General features: G+C 31.6%; 1 protein-coding gene across 1 annotated transcript; it reads right to left on the bottom strand.

The window, feature by feature from the left end:
* Nucleotides 1-420: 420 nt before the first annotated feature.
* Nucleotides 421-21,958, bottom strand: LOC145242461 (large ribosomal subunit protein eL22-like). The gene is made up of 4 exons (XM_080105519.1): nt 21,828-21,958; nt 13,730-13,870; nt 8,538-8,659; nt 421-640 (listed from the first exon to the last, which is right to left on the bottom strand). The coding sequence occupies exons 1-4, from the start codon at nt 21,843-21,845 to the stop codon at nt 496-498; spliced, it is 426 nt and encodes a 141-aa protein (XP_079961645.1). The 5' UTR covers nt 21,846-21,958; the 3' UTR covers nt 421-495.
* Between the last annotated feature and the right edge of the window lie 1,891 nt (nt 21,959-23,849).

Below are 23,849 nucleotides of genomic sequence, written 5' to 3'. Positions count from 1 at the left end.
AGTTAAGCAATATTGAGCCCGGTTAGTACAAGATGATTAGCCAGTTTGGAATATTAGATATATTTAGAAGGAATATATTGCAGAAAAAAAAAAAAAAAAAAAAAAAGTTATATATATATATATATATATAATTTGGGAATTTAATTCCCTAAAAATATATATATATATATATATTTTTTTCTTTCTCCATGGGTTTAATTATTTTTCCCAACATTTCATAATAATATACAATGTATTTTATCCTCACACACACACACACTCACTATTTTTCGGTTATAACTAAATACTTACATATATGTAAACAGAAATCTGCCACAGAAGATAGTAACTTGTATATATGTTGAGTTTTATTGAAAATATAAAAAAAAAAGTGTAAAACAATTTTCTTTACTTGATTGGTTGCAATAACAACAAAACAAATTGCCATTTTTTTCCTTTTAATGTCACAGATGGTATAGAAACATACATAACGGTCAGAATCTAACGGCAAACAAGTTATTCATCGCTATCTTCTTCCTCATCTTCATTGTTGATCTGGAAGTATCTCAACTCGTATGAATCCTTTGATGTGGCAATTACCCGCAACCAATCCCGAAGATTGTTCTTTTTTAAATATTTTTTCGCCAAATATTTCAGGTATCTGTAAAAAAAGAAACGTTTATTAAATAAGCACAAAAAGTGGCAGAAAGGAAATTATTTACTGGAAAGCAAAACAGGTAAGAACAGGTAAGAACAAGAAGATTCCCTCATGATTTGATAAAATAACAATGTCATTTGAAATCTCGTTTACCGACATTAAGATGCACTTATAAGGAATAAAAGTAAATTATATTTTAGAGAAATTCCCAAAGAAATTGATTGTAGTAAAATAAAATCGATACCTAATTGTTCTAATTAGCAATAATTTACAAGTGATCCAACTCGATTAAGTTTCTTAAGCACTGAACAGTCAGATTGTTTGACCCATCTGCTTTTATTTTATAGTCTTTGTCACTGTTTATTAAGATTATAAACAAAAGAAAATATCACCAAAAATATTAATACTAGATGGAGGGTAGAGAGATATTTAACTGGTTTTGTAAATTCATGTTTTCCTCTTGATTCAAATATCTAACCCCAAAGTTTTCTTAATATTAAAAAACTAGCAGGACCCATTAACTGGCATTAACTTGTCACAAAATTTGCCCAAAATGTAGCCTTGATAATCTTGTCCTGCATTCCCATGCACATTGGTTGTTGCAGTGTCGTTTGGCTCATGCATACTCATGGTATGGTATTTTTGTTGGCAAGACTGGAGTTTAGGTGGCAAAATATTGTTGAACCCTCTATCACTTACAAGGAACTAAATTCCTGCAGTCACCTGCATGTTAACATGTAAACAGCATTTCAGAAAGTGACAGTTTTAAATAAGCTGAACAAAAAGAAACAAGATAAACAGAACGTTTTCTTTAAATAATAAACAATTGTTTATTCTAAACAATATATACAGAATTTCCTCTCAATAATAAAAATGTTACAGAAATTCCCCTCTGAACTAAAATACTGTGGGTTTGCAACATATGCCACATACAAATTTATTATGTTTAGCCTATTAGCCACTATCTTATGTAACTTTATAAAGATTTTTCTGACACATCCAGGTATTTTAGTAAAATCCTAGATTACATCCGAGGAGCTACACCATCACTATCGCATTAACCTACAGAGGAAGTAGTCTCGATTTTTCCCCTTATTACTAAAGTCCTCCTACTGATCCCAGTAAACACCGCAGGGAATTATATACACGGTATGGATATTATACACATGGTATGGATATTGTGCTTACACCCTTCGTAATGGATTCATAAACTCATAGCACAAGCGTTAAATTCTCGTTCATCGATTAAAAAAATTAATATATTCTCCCTTAAACCGATCCTGCTTTTCTCATTTGCTTAGATCAGCTATAGATGTATCAGAATTTTTGGACAAGTCGCCATTGTAAACTTTTCATTAAATAGACTCTCCATGCATACAAACTTCTAACAATATGAAAATGTAATTTCAAACCATAAATTTTTATTTCAATAAAATGAGGAAAGACCAAAATTTAATATCATAAAAGGTTTCATCGAAAAAAATATACAATTTTTTTTTTTTTTTTCCATCGGTTTTATTAAAAAAAAAAAGTTCACAAAAAACGTAACTCGTGTGGATGTAATATATATATATATCTAACTGTGAAAAAAATCACTTGTTTCAAATTATTAATATTTGATTGCTTCTAATGTTCCGGTATGAGAATTTAATTATATTTATATATTATATTCCATGTATTTTTTAAATGAAAGGATTTTTCAACCAAGTACTGTGTCTCCGACGTTTGTTTATCAGCCATTAAAATACCCGTATGTAAAAAGAATTCTCACTTATGTACGGAAGGGGGGAAAAAAAACAATGTTTCAATGAAGCCTTATCTCCCTTGTGTACTTTTCACATATTTCAGTAGAAGTCATTATTGTGCTACCATACTTGCAAAGTGTATATTTTTCATTTATGGATTTTGACCAGTTACACATTGAACGAACAACTTATTTTCGATTTTTTTTTTTTTTTTTTTTACTATCTTAGAGAAATACCAGAACTTTCTTTTTAATATATTGTCAGTCTTAATTACTGAGAGAATTTTTTTTTTTTTTTTAAACATCGAAAAAACAAAACAAAAAAAAAAAAACAATGCCTAAAATATCCTCAACGTCCAATATTGAATGGAAAATTATAAGCATAAAATAAACTCCAACTTAAAAACAAAAACAAAAGAAAAAATCCACCTGGTTTTCGAAAAAATTTTACACTTTAAACTTTTACACGTAAATTGGCAAAAAACTTTTCTTTTTTTGTTTGAAATTTGAATATTTTATTTATTAACCTTTTATGTTCAATTTGTAATATATAAAACTTTGTTACATTAATCATGTAAATCTAAATGGGGGGGGGGGATTAAAAAAACAAAAAAAAACAAAAAAAAACGTTGGTCTAAAATATTATATTCTGTTTATTGGAAAGAGCATAAAATTTCCCATTGACCCTGAAAATATCATAAAAATTGAATCAATAGATAAATTTTGATAGATTTTTGAAGTTAAAAAATTGAAAAATATTTAACTCGTAAAAATCAATTGATTTCATTACATAAAAAAAATGGCTGTCTAGAAGCGTGCCGGCACTTTGTAAACACTGGTTTTTGAAAGATAAAAAAATAATATTTCTATTACTTTTTATACAACTTTAATAGTTTATTTTGGAAGTATAATCCATCAAGAAAATAAACAAACCACTTTTAAATGAGAAATTACGAGTTTTTTTTATGTTATTCAGTTTCATGTTGGGGGTGTCAAAAATTCCCCCAAAATTCTGATACACCTAGATCAGTGATCCCTTATTCCAAATTACAATTTTATAAACGTAAACGAATGCGCAGGACCGGACCCTATATAGCGTTTGCCATTACAAAAGGCCATCATTATATAAAGCGATGACTGAGCCGCTTGGAGTTAATTGCTTCTCTCTCTCTAAACACATTTAGAGGGAGGGAGGGAGTTAGAGTTATATTTGTTTTGTTTACATTAGAACATGGTACCAAAACGAGGAGAGAGAGGGACGGAGACAAAGCGAAAGTTATGTTTTGGTTGTTTTTGTTTTACGGCATATCAACTCTTTTCATGTTATTTAATGCCAAATCCAAAGATTTTGAAGAAAAAATTTTTAATAGAATATATTTGTTGTTTTTAAGTCGGTTTCTATTTAACACATAGTTGGGACCCTAACATGTACTACCACTCCAGGTCAGAGTGAACCTGGGAGCAATGGCAATTAAAGGGTGGCTCCACACTCCCCAAAGCCCGCAAGCTGGGGCCTCACCACCGGATATAGTTTAAGGTCATATCCAGGACCCTATATTTATTTTGTTTAGATTCGAACACTACTAAAACAAACGATATAGTAAACAGAGAGAGAGACAGAGTATTTTTGTTTTATTTTTGGGGGGTAACGGTGCAGTCATCTACTATTCTACACTTACAGGGCCACTGATTACAACAATAAAGTTGAAAATTACAGGAATCAAATAGTTTCTACGCTATGAAAATATAGTTTTAACAAATGAAGAATCACTTTTATAATTTAACATAAAGTGAGCACCCACTTTATGGCCACATTTCTTTGGGGGCGAAGGGCTGGTAATTTGCATAGGGGGTGTGTTACTTGGTAATTATGGTAGACCAAAACAAAACAGACCAACCGGCAGAAATAGTTATTGACATTTGTAAAATCTTACTTACGATATTTACTGCTTTTTGGCTACACTGAAACTGATTATAACATTGAAATTTTCCACAAATAAGTAGTCTCCCGAACATTAAGCAATGTAACTGTTAAATGTTCTAAGTGGTGGCCATTGTTGGACCGAATAAAAGCATTAAGATACACAAAACTTATCCACATAGGTAGAAGAGTAACGGGCAATGCCGGTTAGCGGGTACTGCTACTAAATATAAAAACACTTTATAATTTGAAAAAATGTAAACTTTATTAAATTTTAAGTGTTAGATAGAATGTTTTTATAAATTTGAAAGAAATATTCTTTGCAAACATTTTTCAATATATATATATATATATATATATATATATATATATATATAAACACATACACCTAAAAGGAAATAAAATTGGCGGAAATTAGGCAAAAACAATTTATTCTGTTTTGTGACCTATTTTTGTAGGAAAATAAAAACAAAACATTTCATGACGTTTCTGAATTTTTGAGATGAGGATTGATTATTTGTATTATTATTCATCGGACTACTGTTCTCATCTTGCGTGTGATTTTCACGTTTCAGTCGATATAACCTCCAACCTTCTTCAGGTGTATCTTGTCAAACTCGGGAATTTGGACGCAAGTCAATTGTAAAAGTGATATCCTCCTGAAGGTTGAAGGTTCAATCCTCTGTGTGGATGACCGAAATATACATTTGCGAATTACTTAGGACCTCTATCCAGTCATAGCTGACGGAACAAGAGCACGCTACCCCATGAAATAAAGAGTTCCCCTCGAAATTCCTGAGTTCGACAAGATACACCTGAAGAACGTCAAAGGTTATATCGATTGAAACGTGAAAATCACACTCAAGATGAGAACTGTAGTCTAATGAATAATACAAATAAAGCATTTCATATTAGTTATGCACGTAATCGTTTTACTTTTATTTAGCATATAAAGAAGTTTAGTCAGTTGTACTTTTAAGGAAAAAAGAAAGGTTATCTAGATGTTAGAAAAGGAAGAAACCAAATGTTTTAGACAGTTTAAAGGCTTCCAAATCACACAAAAGACACGTCTCAACTTTAATAATTGCGTCATCAGTTGTTTTAAATTTTTTTATTAGTGTATAAAGAAAGAATGTTAGGCAATCGAATTTAAAAAAAGAAAAAGGTTTATCTAACTTAGCATTTATCTTTTTAGAAAAGGAAGAAGAAATAATGGCTATCAGCATGTGACAATGTGTCGGAAAACAGTATGTATAGTGTATGTAAACACAAAAGATGTAGCACACTAACATAGCTGTAAAGAAAAGTTAACATGTACGGTATATTTAATGTAAAAATGTAAGCAGTCTTGCATTATGAACATGTTTCGATGTGTTAATGTTTGTAATTGGGGTATTTTATTTAAAACGACTGCCTCTTGTACAGAGGGAAGCCATGTTTGTAAATCTCTGGAGCATTCGTTTTTTTGTTCTGGAATGAATTAATAGTCAGTTTTCAGCCAATGAGATTTGATGGAACCTTAGAAGGGAGAAATTATTTTGGGAATTGGAAAAAGAAAAGATTATGTTATGCATATGAGCCAAATAAAGGTGCAACCCCATATCTGACCAAAATACAGAATAACTCCCAGTGGTGACTTGGAATGGTAGGAGTACTTTGTATTTAGAGGGAAAAATAGCAACTACTTCCACTATAGATGGTTGTGATATGTTGCTCCTAGGATGTAATGTAGGATTTTAATATAACAAATAAATGTGTGTTAGATGGTGTTCAAAAGTTACGTGATATAGTGGCTATCAAATTATTATATATGGAGATTTGTAATGACATTACAATAAAGATTGAGCAGATTAACTGAAAGCATGCAACAATTCCAAATCTTTTTAGACCAAAGTCCTAACAAATGTCATGTTACAGTTGACTGTATCTACATAGTAATATAGAATTGTATTTATCTTTACAAAGATGTTTTGAATGTAGTAATTAAAATAATGGATTGATTGTAGTTAAGGGAAACTGAAAGCCTCCATTGCTATCACTACTTTATAGACAGGATTGCTCCACATCACAATGGTTGTAATTTGTTAGATGAAGATGGATAATTTGTATTATTCAGACCACTGTTCTCATCTTCGGTGTTGTCTTCATGTTTTGGTTGATGTAACCTCTGACCTTGTATTCTTGTCACAAGGACCTATGGTGTAGTGGATAAAGTACTTTAGTCCAAATAATTCAAATATAGACAATGTTGAATGTTTAGCAAGAAAGCCTCAAGTACTATTTCTTTTTTTGAGTTGTCAGTATGACTTAACATGCCAGTTCTAATCAAAGTTCCTTAAATTATAGTTACAGCCTAAATTAAGTTTTGTTTTAAATCGTTCAGAATTAATGGAAATTTCTTTATAAATTGACATAAATATACCTTTGTTTCTTCCAAAAAAATGTTGCAATGCCTATTAATTGCCTAACATAAAAAATACTTGATCAGTTTTTAAATATTTCCTTTTCATCATAGGCACATAGTTTTTTTTTCTTCTCTTAAGTTTTTTTCAATACATGAGAAATTATTAACACAAAAGTTTACTTTTGAAGAGTCACATTGGTACTAAAGTTTGAAATCAGAATTCATCCAGACACAAAAGATAATTTATACCTTGATACCCCTGAAGTTTTCAAATTTGATAATCGTTCTAAAAGATTTTTAATTATTGGAAAAGAAAAGAAAAGAAAAAAAAAAAAAAAGAAAGATTTGCATAAAATATAAGCAGGTTCATGGTAGGCCAAGATTTGTTAAAAAAAAAAAAAAAGCAGATACACAGAAAATATGAATTTACAGAGTTTGACTTGTAAAATATGAATTTACAGAGTTTGACTTGTAAAATATGAATTTACAGAGTTTGACTTGTAAAATATGAATTTACAGAGTTTGACTTGTAAAATATGAATTTACAGAGTTTGACTTGTAAAATATGAATTTACAGAGTTTGACTTGTAAAATATGAATTTACAGAGTTTGACTTGTAAAATATGAATTTACAGAGTTTGACTTGTAAAATATGAATTTACAGAGTTTGACTTGTAAAATATGAATTTACAGAGTTTGACTTGTAAAATATGAATTTACAGAGTTTGACTTGTAAAATATGAATTTACAGAGTTTGACTTGTAAAATATGAATTTACAGAGTTTGACTTGTAAAATATGAATTTACAGAGTTTGACTTGTTTCCCTCAAGTTTTGTTTTACAGCATATCAACCCTTTTGGAATTATTTGTTTAAAAGCTTCCATGCTTTATCTTCAAATATTTATTCATAGCGTAAATTTATGTGTATACCTATCAGATGTAGTTCCAAGACTAGTATTTCATTCATAGATGAGACCCTAGAAAAAGAGCTGTCCACCACTACACCTGCACCTTCCAGGCAGAAAGTAAAAAATGAATTCTCTTTGCATACCAAAACCATTGGAGATGTTTAAGTGCTGGAGAACAGCAGGTGCAACCCAAAATGCATCGAAAGACGCCATTATCACAATTTGTGCCATGTGATGTCCATTACTTTCACCTCTTTGAGAAAAAAACACTTGATAAAATTTCATGCGTTTTGTTCTATTGGAAAACTATCAGATGTACATGAGTCATCTATTTATTTTCTACGATGAGGGAGGGGACAGTGTGCCATTACCTCTCAAACCCTTAACACCTTAACAGACCTTTTGAGGCTAAAGACCGGATCTAAAGCAGTACCATAACCAAAAAAAAAAAAAAAAGACTGAATAATACATCTTTCATAATCAGAAAATTTAATGCTTAAAAAAATATTTTTTATGATTTTATTTTTTAAAATCCTTTGAGAAACAGTTATGCTCATCTTCATTGCTGTTTCGCCACGTTTCAATCCTACACAAAGTAGGCCAGAGGAGATTAGTTGTCCAAAATGCGAGACAACTATGGAAGGTAGTAATTACTCAGCATCTCTATCCTGTCGCAAGTAACTACCTGAAGAAGGCCAGAAGATGAGTTGTCAGAAATGTGGTGAAACAACAACTATGAAAATAAGGATAACAATCCGCATTAAACTAAACAAATATTTTTTATACACAAAATCACTTATAAACTGTTTATAGATAAACCCACATTCAAATAATGTCTCCCTGTTTATTGGGAGATATTTTGAGGTTTTCTTTTATCTGTACAAGGAAAAGTTATATACAAAAAATGTTAAAAGGCACCGACCGTTTGGAGAAACTAATGTCTGAAGTGAGGGTGATTTTTGACTTTGCTCGTTCCAGACCAACATGAGTGCCAAAATTGTTGGTTTTGCCACCGACTTTGATGCGGTTCCGAAGAAATTCCTCCTGAATTAAAAAAAAAAAAAAAAAATTAGAAACAAAAGACCAGGAGAATAATGACAAATAGTTACAAACACACTGAAAAGAAAATTTTTCTAGGAATTGGGAAGGTAGATTAAAAAAAATAAATAAAAAGACGTATGCAAGCTTTGTTCAAACTGAAGCATGACAAAGCTCCTGAAAAGATAATCTAATAAAAAGGAAAACAAATAAAAAGCACTGACCATCTTTAAATGATAAACCAATTTAGTGATTGCTAACAAAAGGACCAACTTAATTTGTTTTTCTTTTCAAAGATTTGACATTTTGAAATAATCCGGATGAATTACAAACTGTATATGGACAACTTTTCCTAAAACATAATATAGAATTGTTCGTTTAGCTTCAACCACAAATTATTTCATGTTAGTTTAATTAAATCGATTATTTTAAGAATGCTGAAAGACAACTTTACAGTAGTTTACTATTTTTTAAGTTTTCATCCTAGCACTCTTTATTTTTTTTAACCAACGTTCACCTCCAACAAGGCATATCGCCACTTGGATTAGGTATCCCAAACTAGCCTAGTTTAGGATGCAAAAACTGGTAAATAAAGTTAAATTTCCTTCAATTTCAACTTGTGATATCTCGGTTATTTTGATAAAGTTTTGATTTAAATAAAATTTAATCTTTTTGCTTTATAGATATATAATTCTTTTTCTTGTGTCTTTAATAGTTTTTTTCCAGGTTACTTCAAGTTATGTCACTAATTTTTGTGAACGCGGCTTTATTTTTTTTTTTATTTATTTTTTTTTTTTTTTACATAAAAAACATGTTGCTGTTTTTCAAATTTGGTGGGTTCGATATTGTCTCTAAGTATAAAAAAAAATAGCACCATTTTAAAGAAAAAGGTCACTTATTAATATGGTGAGCTTAAAAAAGGGTTTTAAGTTGTTTTTCACAAAAAAAAAAAAATCTAACTTGAAAACTTTAGTGTAAAAAATTCAATTGAAAAAATTCCAAAAATCGCAGTTTTGTAGAGAAATATCTCTTCTTTAATAATCTGTTGATGTCATTACTACGCTCATAAATAAAAGAGCGCCACTAATTAAAGTGAATGTACCTACACATCGAGATTTACAAACTTAATGCCTAGTATGAAGTATCATCACGAAAATCAACCGTCAGCATGAACGAGCCGCACAACCCAACGAAAACAAACAACTTGTTTCACTACGGATTTGTTTTTATTTATTTAAAAGTTATTGTTTAAAATAATGTTAATGTGACAAGCACGTAAATAAAAGAAATGAAAATTGACAATTTAAAAAATGTCAGTTGTTGATTTTCTTTATCTTCTTTCAAACTTTCATATGTTCTTTGCTTTATTTTCTTTCGGTTGGATAAACTTCAGCATTGCTAAATTATCTTTTAAAAATTAAACTATGTACATTTTAAACCAAAAAACAACATTTTTAGTTGCATGTGATTGACGAAAATTTTTTTTTTTCATTTTAAAAAACGTGCCTCATTTTTTTTTGTTTACTTATTTCTCTCATGTTCTGTCGGGCGATTTTGATATATCTAACATTTTGTTAAATTATTATTTTTTTTTTTATTAGACTGTACAGTTATATTACTTAAAAAAAAAAAAAAAAAAAAAATTAAAATATAGCTAAGTTTTAAGTTACATGCAACAAGTCATGTGTAAATAAAAAAATTTCATGTAAAAATGTGCATATGTTCTATTTGATAGTTTTGAAGATTTTTTTAAACTATATTTTTTTATTACACTTAAAAAAAATAAATAATAAATAACTGAAAATACAATTAAGTTAATTGTGTATTTAGGTGTATCAGAATTTTTGACACCCCTAACACGAAACTGCAAATAAAATATAAAAAACTCGTAATTTCTCTTTTAAAAGTGGGTTGTTTATTTTCTTTATGGATTATACTTCAAAAATAAACTATTAAAGTTGTTTAAAAAGTAATAGAAATATCTTTTTTTATTTAAAAAAAAAAAAAAAAAAAAAAACAGTAATGAATTTTACAAACTCAATATTTTTCAATTTTTAAACTTGAAAAATCTATCAAAATTTTTCTATTGATTCTATTTTTACGATATTTTCAGGGTCGATGTGAAATTTTATGCTTTTTCCAATAAACCGAATATAATATTTTAGACAAACTTTTTATTTTCCCCCCATTTTCAAGTGTCTATTAAAAAGTAAAACACCTAGTGCTAGGGGTGTCAGAAACTTTGTGAAAAATATTGAATAATTCCACCCCCGCCTTTCCAAGCTTATAACTACTCGAAAAATGTAATTCAAACCCTAATTTTTTTCAATTAAAGAAGCAAAGACCAAGGTTTCATTAAAAAAAAAAAAAAAAAAAAAAAAAAAAAACTTCGGACTTTACAGGTAAATTTCTAAAAAACTACTTTTTTTTGTTTTAAATTTGAATATATTATTTATTGATCTTTTATCTTCAATTTGTGATATATAAAACTTTGGTGAGTAAATTAATTATTTACTTTTTAATAGACATTTCAAAATGGGAGGAGGGGGGGGTAAAAAAAAAACAAAAAAAAAACGTTTGGTCTAAAAGATTATATTCCGTTTATTGGAAAGAGCATAAAATTTCACCTTGACCCTGACAATATCGTAAAAATAGAATCAATAGAAAAATTTTGATAGAAAATTAATTTAAATGAAACTGAAAAATCATTATCTAGTTTCATTTTTTTGTTATTTATTTCATGCTTCGGTCATAGTCTAAAATACTGATTTCTCTCTTGGATTTTAATGACAGGTGCACGAAAAAAATGGTGTCTCTATTTTCGGCAATAAACTGTAAAAGTACCCCCGAGACCTATATGTTCTATCAGGTGTTTTTGATAAACTTAAACTGAGATATCTCAAGGTTGTGTTAGGTGTCAAAATCAACACCAGTGAAAATGAAGTTCAACTGGAAGCTGCTCTCTCTGACTACTTGAGAAAAAATCCAGTTAATTCATTTCCACCTCCACATGGCTTTTGTCAGATGACATTGCACAGGTAGAGTAGAGTCAGCATTTATTTACAGATGGGGTTTTGAGGAAGCGATGGTAGGATTTAAAGTGTTCTTGATATATCTACCATAGCAGAAGCTAAGACAAACATTTTTTTGAGTTCCTCACCTAAAAATTAATAAAGTTGCAAAGTTTTAAACTTCTACCGCCAATGGTTACATTTTTATAGCAATTTCAGTAATATACTTTTGACTCATTTTTTTTAAAACCTTTTTACCAAATTGTCTGTTCGACTGCTTTAACAGGGTCCACAATTGAGTGTGTGTGTACATTTCCTTACGCAATAACTGTCAATTTTCTGTCTACAGACTCGAAATTTGATATACAGGGTATTGAGATTTGGGAAAATCTGTGATCGGTTTTTGGCCAGAAATTTGGCTGTTAAGGAGTCAAAGTTCAACGATTTGACCTTTGAGAACCCTACCAAACTCCTCCGCCAATTTTGGGTCTAAACACTTGAAATTTTATATATAGGTTCCTTGGACATGGATCTAACTACACTAAATTATGTGCTAGGTGTTTCATAAACCTCGTGAAAAATATTAAATAATTCCACCCCCTGTCTTTCCAAGCTTATAACACTTCAAAAAATGTAATTCAAACCCTAATTTTTTTTTCAATTAAAAGGAGCAAGGACCAAGGTTTCATTACAAAAAATGTTTAGGAAAAAAAAAAAAAGAAAAAAAAAAGGCTTTTAAACTTCGGACTTTACAGGTAAATTTCTAAAAAACACTACTCTTTTTTGTTTTAAATTTTGATATATTATTTATTGATATTTTATCTTCAATTTGTGATATATAAAACTTTGGTGAGTAAATTAATTATTTACTTTTTAATAGACATTTCAAAATGGGGTGAGTGGGGGGGGCATGAATTAAAAAAAAAAAAAAAACGTTTGTCTAAAATATTATATTCGGTTTATTAGAAATAGCATAAAATTTCACATTGACCCTGAAAATATTGTAAAAATAGAATAGAAAAATTTTGATTGATAGTTTAAAAATTGAAAAATACTGAACTTGTAAAATTCAATTAATTTCATTACTGTTTTTTTAGAAAATAAAAAAAATTATATTTCTATTACTTTTTATACAACTTTAATAGTTTATTTTGGAAGTATAATCCATAAAGAAAATAAACAACCCACTTTTAAAAGAGAAATGAATTTTTTATATTTTATTCGCAGTTTCATGTTAGGTGTCAAAAATTCTGATACACCTAGTGCATATCTCAATTGGTTTAAAAATTACAAGAATATAAAACTTTTCTAAAGTTGAAATATGAAAAATTGGAATTGTTTTTAAATATTGAAAAATATGTAAAATTGCTTTTACTAATTTTATTTGAATGCAGTCTTATTTAATAAAGTTAAACACACTAATAACTTAACAGAGCTCATGAAAAAAAAAAAACATTCATATTAAGAAAGTTAAGACCCTTACCCCTCAGCTATTGATTTTCAAAGCGAAAAGTATTCACAACATTGATTAAAAAAAAAAAAAAATTATATTGTAATATTGCATCATATAACTTTAATTCTATGTCAGCATCAGTTGGAATTTCAAGTCTTGCGACAAATTGTTCAACTCACTTTTGTAAATATTTAAAACTATTTTATCATTTAAAAGAATAAAATAAGTTTTCTAAATGCCACTTTTACCAAATAAAATAAAAAATGTCAGATGAAATTGATGCTGTAAAATCTGGTAACAATTTATGACAATTGCTGAAAGGAAACAAAAAAAAAAATTGAGAAAGCAATATTTTCTTTAATAACTTTGCAATTTTTAATTAACATTGCTTTTTTTTTTTTTTTGAATACCGTTTCCAATTAAAATTCCTAAAGACTGATATTAATACCTACTAATAAAATACAACAATATAAATAAAGTGTTTTTTGGTTTCCGTTTCTGAAAACTGGCACCATTGTTAACTTGTTACATGATTTTATTTATTTGTATGTATCTTCTGTTCAGCATGTGCGTGTGTGGTGACAACACAAGCTGCAAAAAGATAATACTTACAAAAGCCGCAATGTCCATGATGCCATCTTCAACTGGATGAGTACAGTCAATTGTGTATTTAATTATCTCCTTTTTCTTCTTCCGGCCTTTCACTGCAGAAATTGCAGGTTTTTTGGCACTTGGTTTGGCGCTGGTAACTTTCTGCAGGAGAAAAAAAAAAAAATAATGAAACTGAGGGAAAAAGAAAAAAGCAAGGAATAACAAATCTAGCACAATTGTTTCTCTTTTAATAACTTGTGGAGTCATGTTCAGTACAGAGAAATAGAATGCACCTATGTTTGGACGCGAGTTGGCAGGTGTGTGTGCGTATATTATATATATATATATATATATGAAACAAACTAAGTGTTTACGAAACATGCATTATCACTATGTTGCTATATGGGTCAGAGATTTGGACAACATAGAAGGCATCTCAAATCATTGGAAAGGTTTCACCAAAGTTGTATTAGGAGAATATTTAATATTAACTGAAGGACTCTAATGCCTGACACGGTAGTTCTTGAACGATCAAATAGTACTAGTATCGAAATGAAAATCATTAAAAGTCAAATGTGTTGGATTGGACACTTGGTTAGGATGGAGGACAAAAGACTTCATAAACAACTATTTTATGGCGAGATAGATAAGGGTAAAAGACCACAACATAAACTAAGAAAAAAATTTATCTGAAAAGCTTGAAAATACTTGAGATAGATGTACATAACTGAGAAGCCCAACCAAATGATCGGTCACAGTGAAGAAAAACCATTGTGTAGATCTTGCTGTCTTAAAACGCATTTTTATAAAACAGGACAAAAATATGTCAGAAAAATTACAACAGGAACTGAAGTGAACTATATGTGGCAGATACCTTTTGTCAGAATCTGGTTTCGTAAATCATCTGAAATCGCACAATCAAAGACAGGAATGACAGTCTTATGGAGGGGGGGGGGGCTTTTTACAGCACATCCGGCAAACCTAAGTTGTCATATTTGTAATCTAATCTGCAAATCTAAAAGTGGGCTGACACAATATTATCGTGCAATCACATTTACAAGAAGGAAAGTTTTTATATCACATGTGTACTCTCATGTAGGACTAAAGCTGGGTTAAAAAGTCACCTATGTGCACACAGACGCACAACGTTTAACTGAAGAGATGGGAAACTTCTGTCAAGAAGTAGCCATCATCATATATACACATGCACACACTTGTAAGTTTTAATTGCAATTTTTTTTTTTTTTTTTTTTTTTTTACAGAATAATGATGGTGGAAAATGTTAAACCTGAATATTTGTAAAAAAATATACTGTTCTCCATCGAATCTGCATCAGGAGAAAACAAAAAAATTTCAAACTTCCAGCAAGAGGGAAATAGAAAAAGTCAGAAAGATTCAAGATGGTGGCACTAGAGAGAAAAGCATATGATCAATCTGATACCATCAAAATGGGAGTTTGTTGCTGAAGGGGACATTATACCACCGCATTTCTTCCCCCGGAAAACTATGGCTAAACACTGATGGCTACATTCATGTTCTGAGCAAGAATGGTTAATTGTAGGCATAGATCAATTCATACCATCTAAAAAATTCCAACAAAAACCTAACAGCCAGCCATGGTTCTCCCCAGAATGTGCTGCTGCTATCGTGCACAGAAATCACTTTTTCCATGGCTACCAACGTAATAGATGCACTGAGACTAAAGCTGCTTTCAGGACTGCCAGCAACCACTGTAAAAGAGTAATAAAAAATGCAAGAGAGCTATATGCCCAGTCTGTTAAATCCAAGGTAGCTGATCAGCGGCTTGGTTCCCACCAGTTTTGGCAAATAACAAATAGGATCCTGAACAGAAGTGTGCGTTCTATCCCAATCATTATCAATGGACCAGAGGTCATCTCGTCAGCGTCAGACAAGGCCAAACTATTTGCAATAAGAATTCAGGTGATAAGTCATCTCCCTCTCAGTACAGACCAATAAGTCTCCTGTGTGTTATGAGTAAGTTGCTGGAATCCATATTAAATAGAGAAATAGTCAACCACCTCAGCAGGAACAACCTTCTTAGTGACACACAATATGGTTTCCGTTCTGCAAGATCTACCGCAGATGTGCTGATGGTTATATCCCACAGGATTAGTGAATCTCTTGACAAAGGTTTCCTTTCTAGGGCAATTGCTCTTGACATATCAAAGGCCTTTGACAAGGTATGGCATAAGGGTCTACTTCACAAAATTTCCAGCTACGGTATAACTGGAAATGTTTTCGCAATCATTAAATCATTTCTCTCCGATAGACTCATAAGAGTAGTGGTAAATGGACAAAAATCGGAGGCCTGCAATATAAATGCTGGAGTCCCTCAGGGGTCAATCCTGGGCCCAACTCTCTTCCTGATCTACATCAATGACCTCCCTAAACACATACTTAAATCATTCGTTGACATCTATGCTGATGACACGACCATCTACGGCAACACATCAAAGGCTGTAAATGACAAAGTTCTCTCTGATTCTCTCTCCTCTGATCTCGAGCGCGTGGTTCAGTGGAGGAAGATGTGGCTGGTTACCTTTAATGCATCCAAAACCAAACTCCTATCCTTACATCATCAACGCTCTGATCCCCATCTGGCATCAATTGGGATGGATGGCTCTCGTCTGGGTGAAGCCCCGTGTTTTGACAAGCTTCTGGGTTTGACCTTTACTCCTGATCTGAAATGGAACATGTACATCAAGTCTGTTGCCAAGGTCGCTGGAAAGATGGTGGGATCCTTCTACCGCTCCAGAAGATATCTCACTACTCATGCAATTCTCTATCTGTATAAAAGTATGCCCAAAGATGGAATACTGTTGCCATATCTGGGCAGGAGCTGCTAAAAACAGCCTATCCTGCCTTGACAGAGTACAAAATAGACTTCGTGGCTTAGTGGGGGGATGCCCTTTTCTCTACCCTGCAACCTCTCTCCCACAGAAGAGACGTTGCGAGCCTATCCTTGTTTTATCGTTATTTCCATGGCAGGTGCTCGTCTGAACTCCAATCTCTGGTCCCCCCCTCGCCAATCTTTCACAAAAAACATCTATATCTGTGCCTAAATCAAAACGTGGATTCCATGAACAAAGCTTCTTTCTTAGAACTGCACGCCTGTGGAACTGTTCCGTCTGCCTGCTTCAACGTTAACAAATTCCTAATGAACCGCCCCCCCTTAAGTAAACACTTCATCAAATCTCCACACTAACGTAATGTACTTGCAATAACCCTTATCCCCGAGTGGCTTCCGGGCCTTGATAAGTGGTGATCACTGTAAAAAGATAATCACATTATTCTCCGTTTGTGTTTATGCTCTCTGGAACAGACTAGCAGGACGAATAGTAATGATGCCTACTATATCCACATTTAAAATTACCTTGAACAAACATTCAGATTGTAGGCATACACATCTTCTACACATACTGTTTTTTACATGGCTTGCTATTTTTTGCTAATAAATTTGCTTTGATAAGTAGCTATGGCAGTAAAACTCCACACACTGCCATACCAGCTGAAATATGAAGATATAGTTGTCAGAACTGTTGATCAAAACTCTCAATGTATTTGGTGCGCTAAAATGAGGGACCAAGAAATCCAGTTGGCACATTAAGCTAAAGACCAGGATTGGAACCTGAATCTGGAAAATGAAGATAGGTTGCAAGAATGTCATTAAAGCAACTTTATCAACAGAACAAATCATGAAATCCAAATTTGATGAATAAAATCTCCAAAATGACATTTATTTTTGAGATAGACAGTAATCAAATATTGGTTGACTTATATACAATAACCCCCCCCACCTGTTCTTTTAAAAATTTTTCCAGATTATTATCAATTGGACAGTTATCTATCAGATGATAAAAAAAAAAAAAAGGAAGATTTTTTTTAGGAGCACTCACTTTCTAATACAACATATTAAATAGTAAATCAATCCCCCATATTGGAACCAGTCAACAAGAACGCACAAGGAGAAGTTTTGGGTGTTTTTTTTTCGAAGTTTTGAATTTAATGAATTTTCATACATTTCATACAGTTTTAAATGAATTTTCATACATTTCATACAGTTTTAAATAAAATAATTATTCACTAAATTTAAAAAAAAAAACATCCCAAAACTGTACCAGTTTTGTGTTCTCGTCCGATTCCAATATGGGGATAAATTTACTACAACATTGTAATAGAAAATGAGCACCCCCTCCAAATTCTTTAAATATTGAATTTTTTTTTTTTTTTAGAAATCTGGTAGATTAGTACCAATCAATTATAATCCAATGAATAAAAAAAAAAAAAAAAAAGGTGGTGAAGAAAAATGTGTATGCATTCATTGTACAGGTCCATCCAAATATTTTGTGCAAAATATATAAAATACATGGATAAAGTTCTGAGAATAACTAAGCAGCAAATAAGAAATTAGAGAAGCAAAGATGAAATAGTTTGGTTTTATGTCTAAGTATAGTACCATTGGTGCTTTATTTGTACGGAGACAGAGGGAAGTTTCTTTACCTGTATTTTGCTTTTGAGGAGGTGGAAAAAGTTTTGGACAGCAAAAAAAAATGTTACATAGTGCACACTGCATAAACAATAGTCGGTGCAGTGTATAGAAATGCACAATCATGTTAGAAATAAACAAATTTAGCGAAAGTTTTGTTAAAAGTGAGAGTGTGTATTAGAATTTTGTACTTTGTTGCTTTTCATGTCTTGGAAGTTTGGAAAGTTCCGCATGCTGTATGTTGATGACTTAGTTCTGTCAAACAATGGAAGGTTTACTTAGAGGAATTCTACGGAGGCTTGAGAGTGAATGTCACCAAGTGCTGACCGGTACTGTAGTACTTGTAAGCATTGGATGCGCAACAAGTGCAATGAAATTACAAACGTGCTGTAAGAGGACCACCAGTTTGTATGCAAGACGAATGTAAACTCAGATGAGAAAATCTGTGTGCATGGCGAAGTTATTAAGGATGTTCAAAAGTTTTGTTGCTTTGAGGCACAGTGCAGCAGGTGCTAATGTGATAACTAGAATTGGGTGTGGATGGAGTGGATTCTTTTGCCATTGCTGTTGGCAGTTGGGGGAAGACGTGTGTCATGGTACATGGGGGTTGTGGAAGTCTAGCCAGTGAGGGTTGGAGGGCATGCGTTGTGCAAGAATATGATAGATATGTAATGCAAGACAGGCTCAGAGGAAGATTGACTCTGGACAGCATGGGGGGGATGTATGCAGAACAGGAGTCGTTAAGAGTATGATCACGTTGAAAGAATGAGGGTTAGTAGATGTAAAACAATTGAAGTAGCAGTCAGCTCACAAAGGAAAACATGGGAAGGAGTGAAGAGGGTTAAATAAAACCTGGCCATAAATAAGATGGCTTAATTTCTAAAAGCTACAAAGAGTAGACACACAGGCGTTTGTTCGAGCATCAGGTGACAAGCTTGAATGATATATTACATATTCGCAGACAGTGCACCAGTTTGTCCATATCCTTGTGCCTGATCCACCTAAAAGCATATAAACACTAGTTGGATTTTCCCCACATTAAAAACTGACATTGTGTTTAACTGCCCTTGTGAGGAGGCAAGTAAATAGACATGATGAGAATAGAATCACAATGTAGGGTCATTTTTAACAAGAGCCCACAAAACAAAGGGGGTAAAAATAGCGTAAAATTCATATTAGTCTTGCTGGGAGTATAACAGGCAAAATATAGGGGTACTTCAGACGATCTGTTGTATCTAACACTTATAAAACTGGTAATAAGCAAAAACGTGAGGTAGACTATCCGTCCATTTTATTCGGCAAGTGTTCAAAGTCATTTTTCGAAATTCTATAGCAATTATTGGTGCTAGTACACTTACTGATCCGCGCTGTTTTTTTTTTAAATCGTATTTCCAAGTTTAATTAAAGTTTTATGTTTTTTTTATTCAATTGTAAAGTTAAAGTATAGAATAGATACAAAACATCTTCCCCTCCCCATGTTAAGAATGGCTTTTTAAATAACATTATTTCAGCACGGATCAATAAATGCACTAGTACCCAATTATTAAACTAAATGTGCTATTTATCCTTCATTGCTCCCCACGCCTAAAGTTAGTTCCCGATAGTAACATTGGGGAGGGGGGGGAGACAAGTAGTAGTATTTTCTCATGGAAATGTAATAAAATGTTATTGTTTTTGGGGTTTGTATTACTGTACACAGATTCGAAAAAGTTGTCAAAAAACAAATAAATGTTATCAAAGGCAAGATAAGTTACTTTTCTACCTAACTGGATATATTTTTTGTGTTTTTATTCAATGTAACATATTTATTCAGCTGGAAAAACATACAGTGTTTACTTTACCGATGTATTGGAAAATTCAAGATGGCGTCTCCGTCTCACACCCTCTTTAACACGGTAAGTTTGGGAAAAGGTGTTATAAATAAAAAACTATACAAAATACTATTAAAAACCCGCCGAATATATGTCAATCTATGTCACGGTAACATATATTGAGCGAGTTTTTAACAGTATTTTAACCGGTTTTTTATTTATAACACCTCTTCCCAAACTTACCGTGTTAAAGAGAGAATCAGACGCCATCTTGAATGTTCCAATAAATCGGTAAACACTGTATGGTTTTCGAGCTGAATAAACATGTTACATTAAATAAAAACTAAAAAAATATTCAGTTAGGTAGAAAAGTAACTTATCTTGCCTTTGATAACATTTATTTGTTATATATTTGTTTTTTGACAACTTTTTCGAATCTATGTGTACAGTAATACAAACCCCATAAAACTCGAATTCAACTTGAAAATAGGATTTTTTAAAAATAGTATGGTAACATAAGTTCATAAGAACCCATACCAGTCAACTATGAAAATGAAACTACGGAATACAGAATCTGAAAATCTTACCAAAAGTTATATTACGGACGACGTTTAATAAACTTAACGTTTACTGCGAATTTCGAGTTGACAGGCTTTATGGGTCTTGTAATGAAGCCAGGATTATAATACTTACGTAGCAAATTTCGGATATTAACAATTTAGTCAGTTTAGGAAATAGTCAAAAACAGTTTTAGAGGGGCTAACGTTTACAATGTTGACCTAACTATTCGTATGCTTAGTGTTATCTGCCTTTATACATTTTTCGGCTTGCAAATGTTAAAGTATTTTGTCTATTTCCGAGATTTTATATAAGATCTACTAAAACGAAACTAGGTAAGATTAATATTCCGATTAGTGCATTTATTCATTTTTTATAAATTAGAATTCAGAATTTTACATTTAAAAAGAAAATAGTGTGCAAAAATTAAATTTACAAAAATATAAACCAAAAATTTTCATGTGCTCTAAAATAAATAAATGCGGTACTCATACAGAGAGTGATCCGTGCTGAAATAATAACGTTATTATTTAAAAAGCCATTCTTAACATGGAGAAGGGAGGGTGTTTTGTACCTATTTTGTACTTTAACCTTACAATTGAATAATAATAATAATAATAATAAAAAAAAAAACATATCAAACTTTAATTAAACGTGGAAATACGATTTAAAAAAATAGCGCGGATCACTTTCTGCATTAGCACCAAAAATGCTGAGAAATTTGTCATTTTTTATTTTCTCATTACAGCAAGTAAGCTACATGAAAATATACCATAAGAATTCGAAAGGTTAACTGTGAAATTTGAAATTTTATCAGAATTTTTTTTTTGTTACAACTAATAAGATTGTACACACACACACTGTAACACCATTGTAATTTTTAAAAAATGTGGCCATCAAAACGAAATATAATTTAGCATTTTTTCAGTTGACTTTCTGAAAAATAAGCAACAACGTATACTTAGTATCTAAATAGAAAAAAAATACATAATAGGTGAAATTCAATTTTTTTTTAATCAGATCAAATTTTAACCACGTCGTCAGAATGTCCGGAAAAAAAAAATCAACGAAGCACATGGTGGCAACACGAGAAACGGATACGATCGCATGTTGGCTAATTTAGACGGATGTGGGTTTATTTTCAGATCAACAGATTTATTATGCCTTTTTATGTCATGATAAGAAAAAATTAAGAATTTCTGCCAAAAATTAATTACAAAAAGTCGAAAAAAACTTATATTACCTTGGCGGCCACGGGCATGATGGCTGTCGCAAAAAACAAATCTAAGAAAGAGAGAAAGTCTCGTTTCGGGAAGTTAACGTTCAACGAGAGTTCAAATCTCGTGATCGCGTAATCTTAAAAAAAAAAAAAAAAGGTAATAATACAGTGTTAGTGTTTTTTGTTTTTTTAATCAAATATGTTACTATCTATTATTTTCTATTATAAATAAATATTTATTGCTTAAAAAAGAAATAGATTTTCCAATTGAAATATATTTAACAGAATAAGGAAATACTGAGGAAAGAAATCCCTGGTGTTAGAGAGTATCTTACTCAACTTTAGGAAGCATAAAACGAACGAGCACTTTAAAAAACACAACTGGTTAAAAAATAAACATCTCGTGCGATGATAATTGGCATCAATATTGCATTGATATTTTCTTTTTGGTAATATTATAGATGAGCACCCTCAGTTAAATCACCCATCCACCATCAAATGAGATTCTATTTTTGAGGGCGATTACGCATGAATATTCTAAAAAAAATTTAGTGAAAAAAAAAAAGAAAGCGACAATTAATTTAGTCGAGAAGTCAGTTTCTCACACACACACACACACACACACACACACACACACAAATATTGGGTACTTGTACAGTTTAATCAAGACATTAAAAAATAATGAAAATATCGAAAAAAAGTTCATATTGTACGTATCCGTTATGGAACAAAATTCTAAAAAATTTTCACTTAATTTTATCAAGAATTTTTTTTTTTTTTTTTTTTTTTACAGCGAAAAAAAACAAATTTGTTATGATACCGAGCAAAAGGTTCGATTTTTAGGAAGAAAAGCTAGTATTAAAGATGGGGAGGGAGTATCTGCGCGTTACATGGAGTTATCTCCCCGTGGCGTAGTAAAAATTTCCATAATGGCTGACTTCAACGATCTCTCATAAAAACGTTTCGCTGCAAAAAAAAAAAAAAAAAAAAACTACTCGATCAAATTAAATGATTTTTTTTTTTTTTTTTTCGGAGCTCTTCAGTCCAAAAACGGATACGTACAATATAACCTTTTTCGATAAAACAAAACTACTCGATCAAATTAAATGAATTTTTTTTTTCGGAGCTCTTCAGTCCAAAACGGATACGTACAATATAACCTTTTTCGATATTTTCATTTTTTTAATGTATTGATTAAACTATACAAGTACCATATACTGATAGGGCAGTAAGAAGGTGTTATGCTAAAAAGTTAATCATTTTAGATTCTTCATATTAGATTTGGTAAAATTATACGATATTTTGTTGTTGTTGTTGTTGTTGTTGTTGGCGGTGTTACTCGGACTTAGGGTTAGTGAGAGTTTGTGGATAGTTTCTTATTAAATGTTTGTTTTTCTAAGTTTTTTCTAATATTATCTAAATTTTTTTACATGAAAAGTGATTTTTTTTACTAACTTTTAATTGCCTCTGCCTCATTCTGAAAAGTCAACGAATTTATTTCACTTAGCAAAAAAAGCTGTTAACTGCCCTAAAACCAGGGTTGCGGAGTCAGAAGGAGTCAAAGGTTTTAGCTGGAGTCGTTGCCCAAGGCACATTGTTACTTTGATGTAGAGGGCTACTATCAGGGACCTAATTTTCAAGGGTACTATGTAGGGAGTTTAGCAGCAAGATGTCTGTTTACATTAAACTTGAACTTCTGCATGTCAGTACAGTTGGGGAAGCAGGCAACCGGAAGAGAATTCCAAAGTCTAGCAGTTTGAGGGAAGAAGCTATTGGAGTAGAAGGCTTTCTTACATCTGGGGATCTCTACAGTGTAGGGGTGGGACTTCGCTGCTTTGATTGAGGGGGTACAAGAGCTTGTAGTTCGTCAGAGCATCCACCATTAAAATACTTGTAAAACAGAGGAATGCAACATTTCGTCGATGGGACAGAGGCTGAAGTTTAGATAACAGTTCAGAACCTATCAGGTTGGTGACTCTCTTTTGAACCCTGTCCAGGAGCGAGTGACTAGTAGCAGATGCACCAGCTAAAATGTGACAGCAGTAC

This window comes from Euprymna scolopes, chromosome 21 (assembly GCF_053919585.1).
Source record: "Euprymna scolopes isolate OS-2025 chromosome 21, ASM5391958v1, whole genome shotgun sequence".
Classification (NCBI taxonomy): Eukaryota; Metazoa; Mollusca; class Cephalopoda; order Sepiida; family Sepiolidae; genus Euprymna; species Euprymna scolopes.
This window is presented reverse-complemented; position numbering and strand designations above follow the sequence as displayed.

Excerpts from the sequence above, each read along its gene's own strand:
- LOC145242461 (XM_080105519.1), bottom strand. Across the intron at positions 8,660-13,729 it reads TCATGGACATTGCGGCTTTT|GAGGAATTTCTTCGGAACCG; the intron begins GTAAGTATTATC and ends TTTTTAATTCAG. Across the intron at positions 641-8,537 it reads GACATTAGTTTCTCCAAACG|ATACCTGAAATATTTGGCGA; the intron begins GTCGGTGCCTTT and ends CTTTTTTTACAG.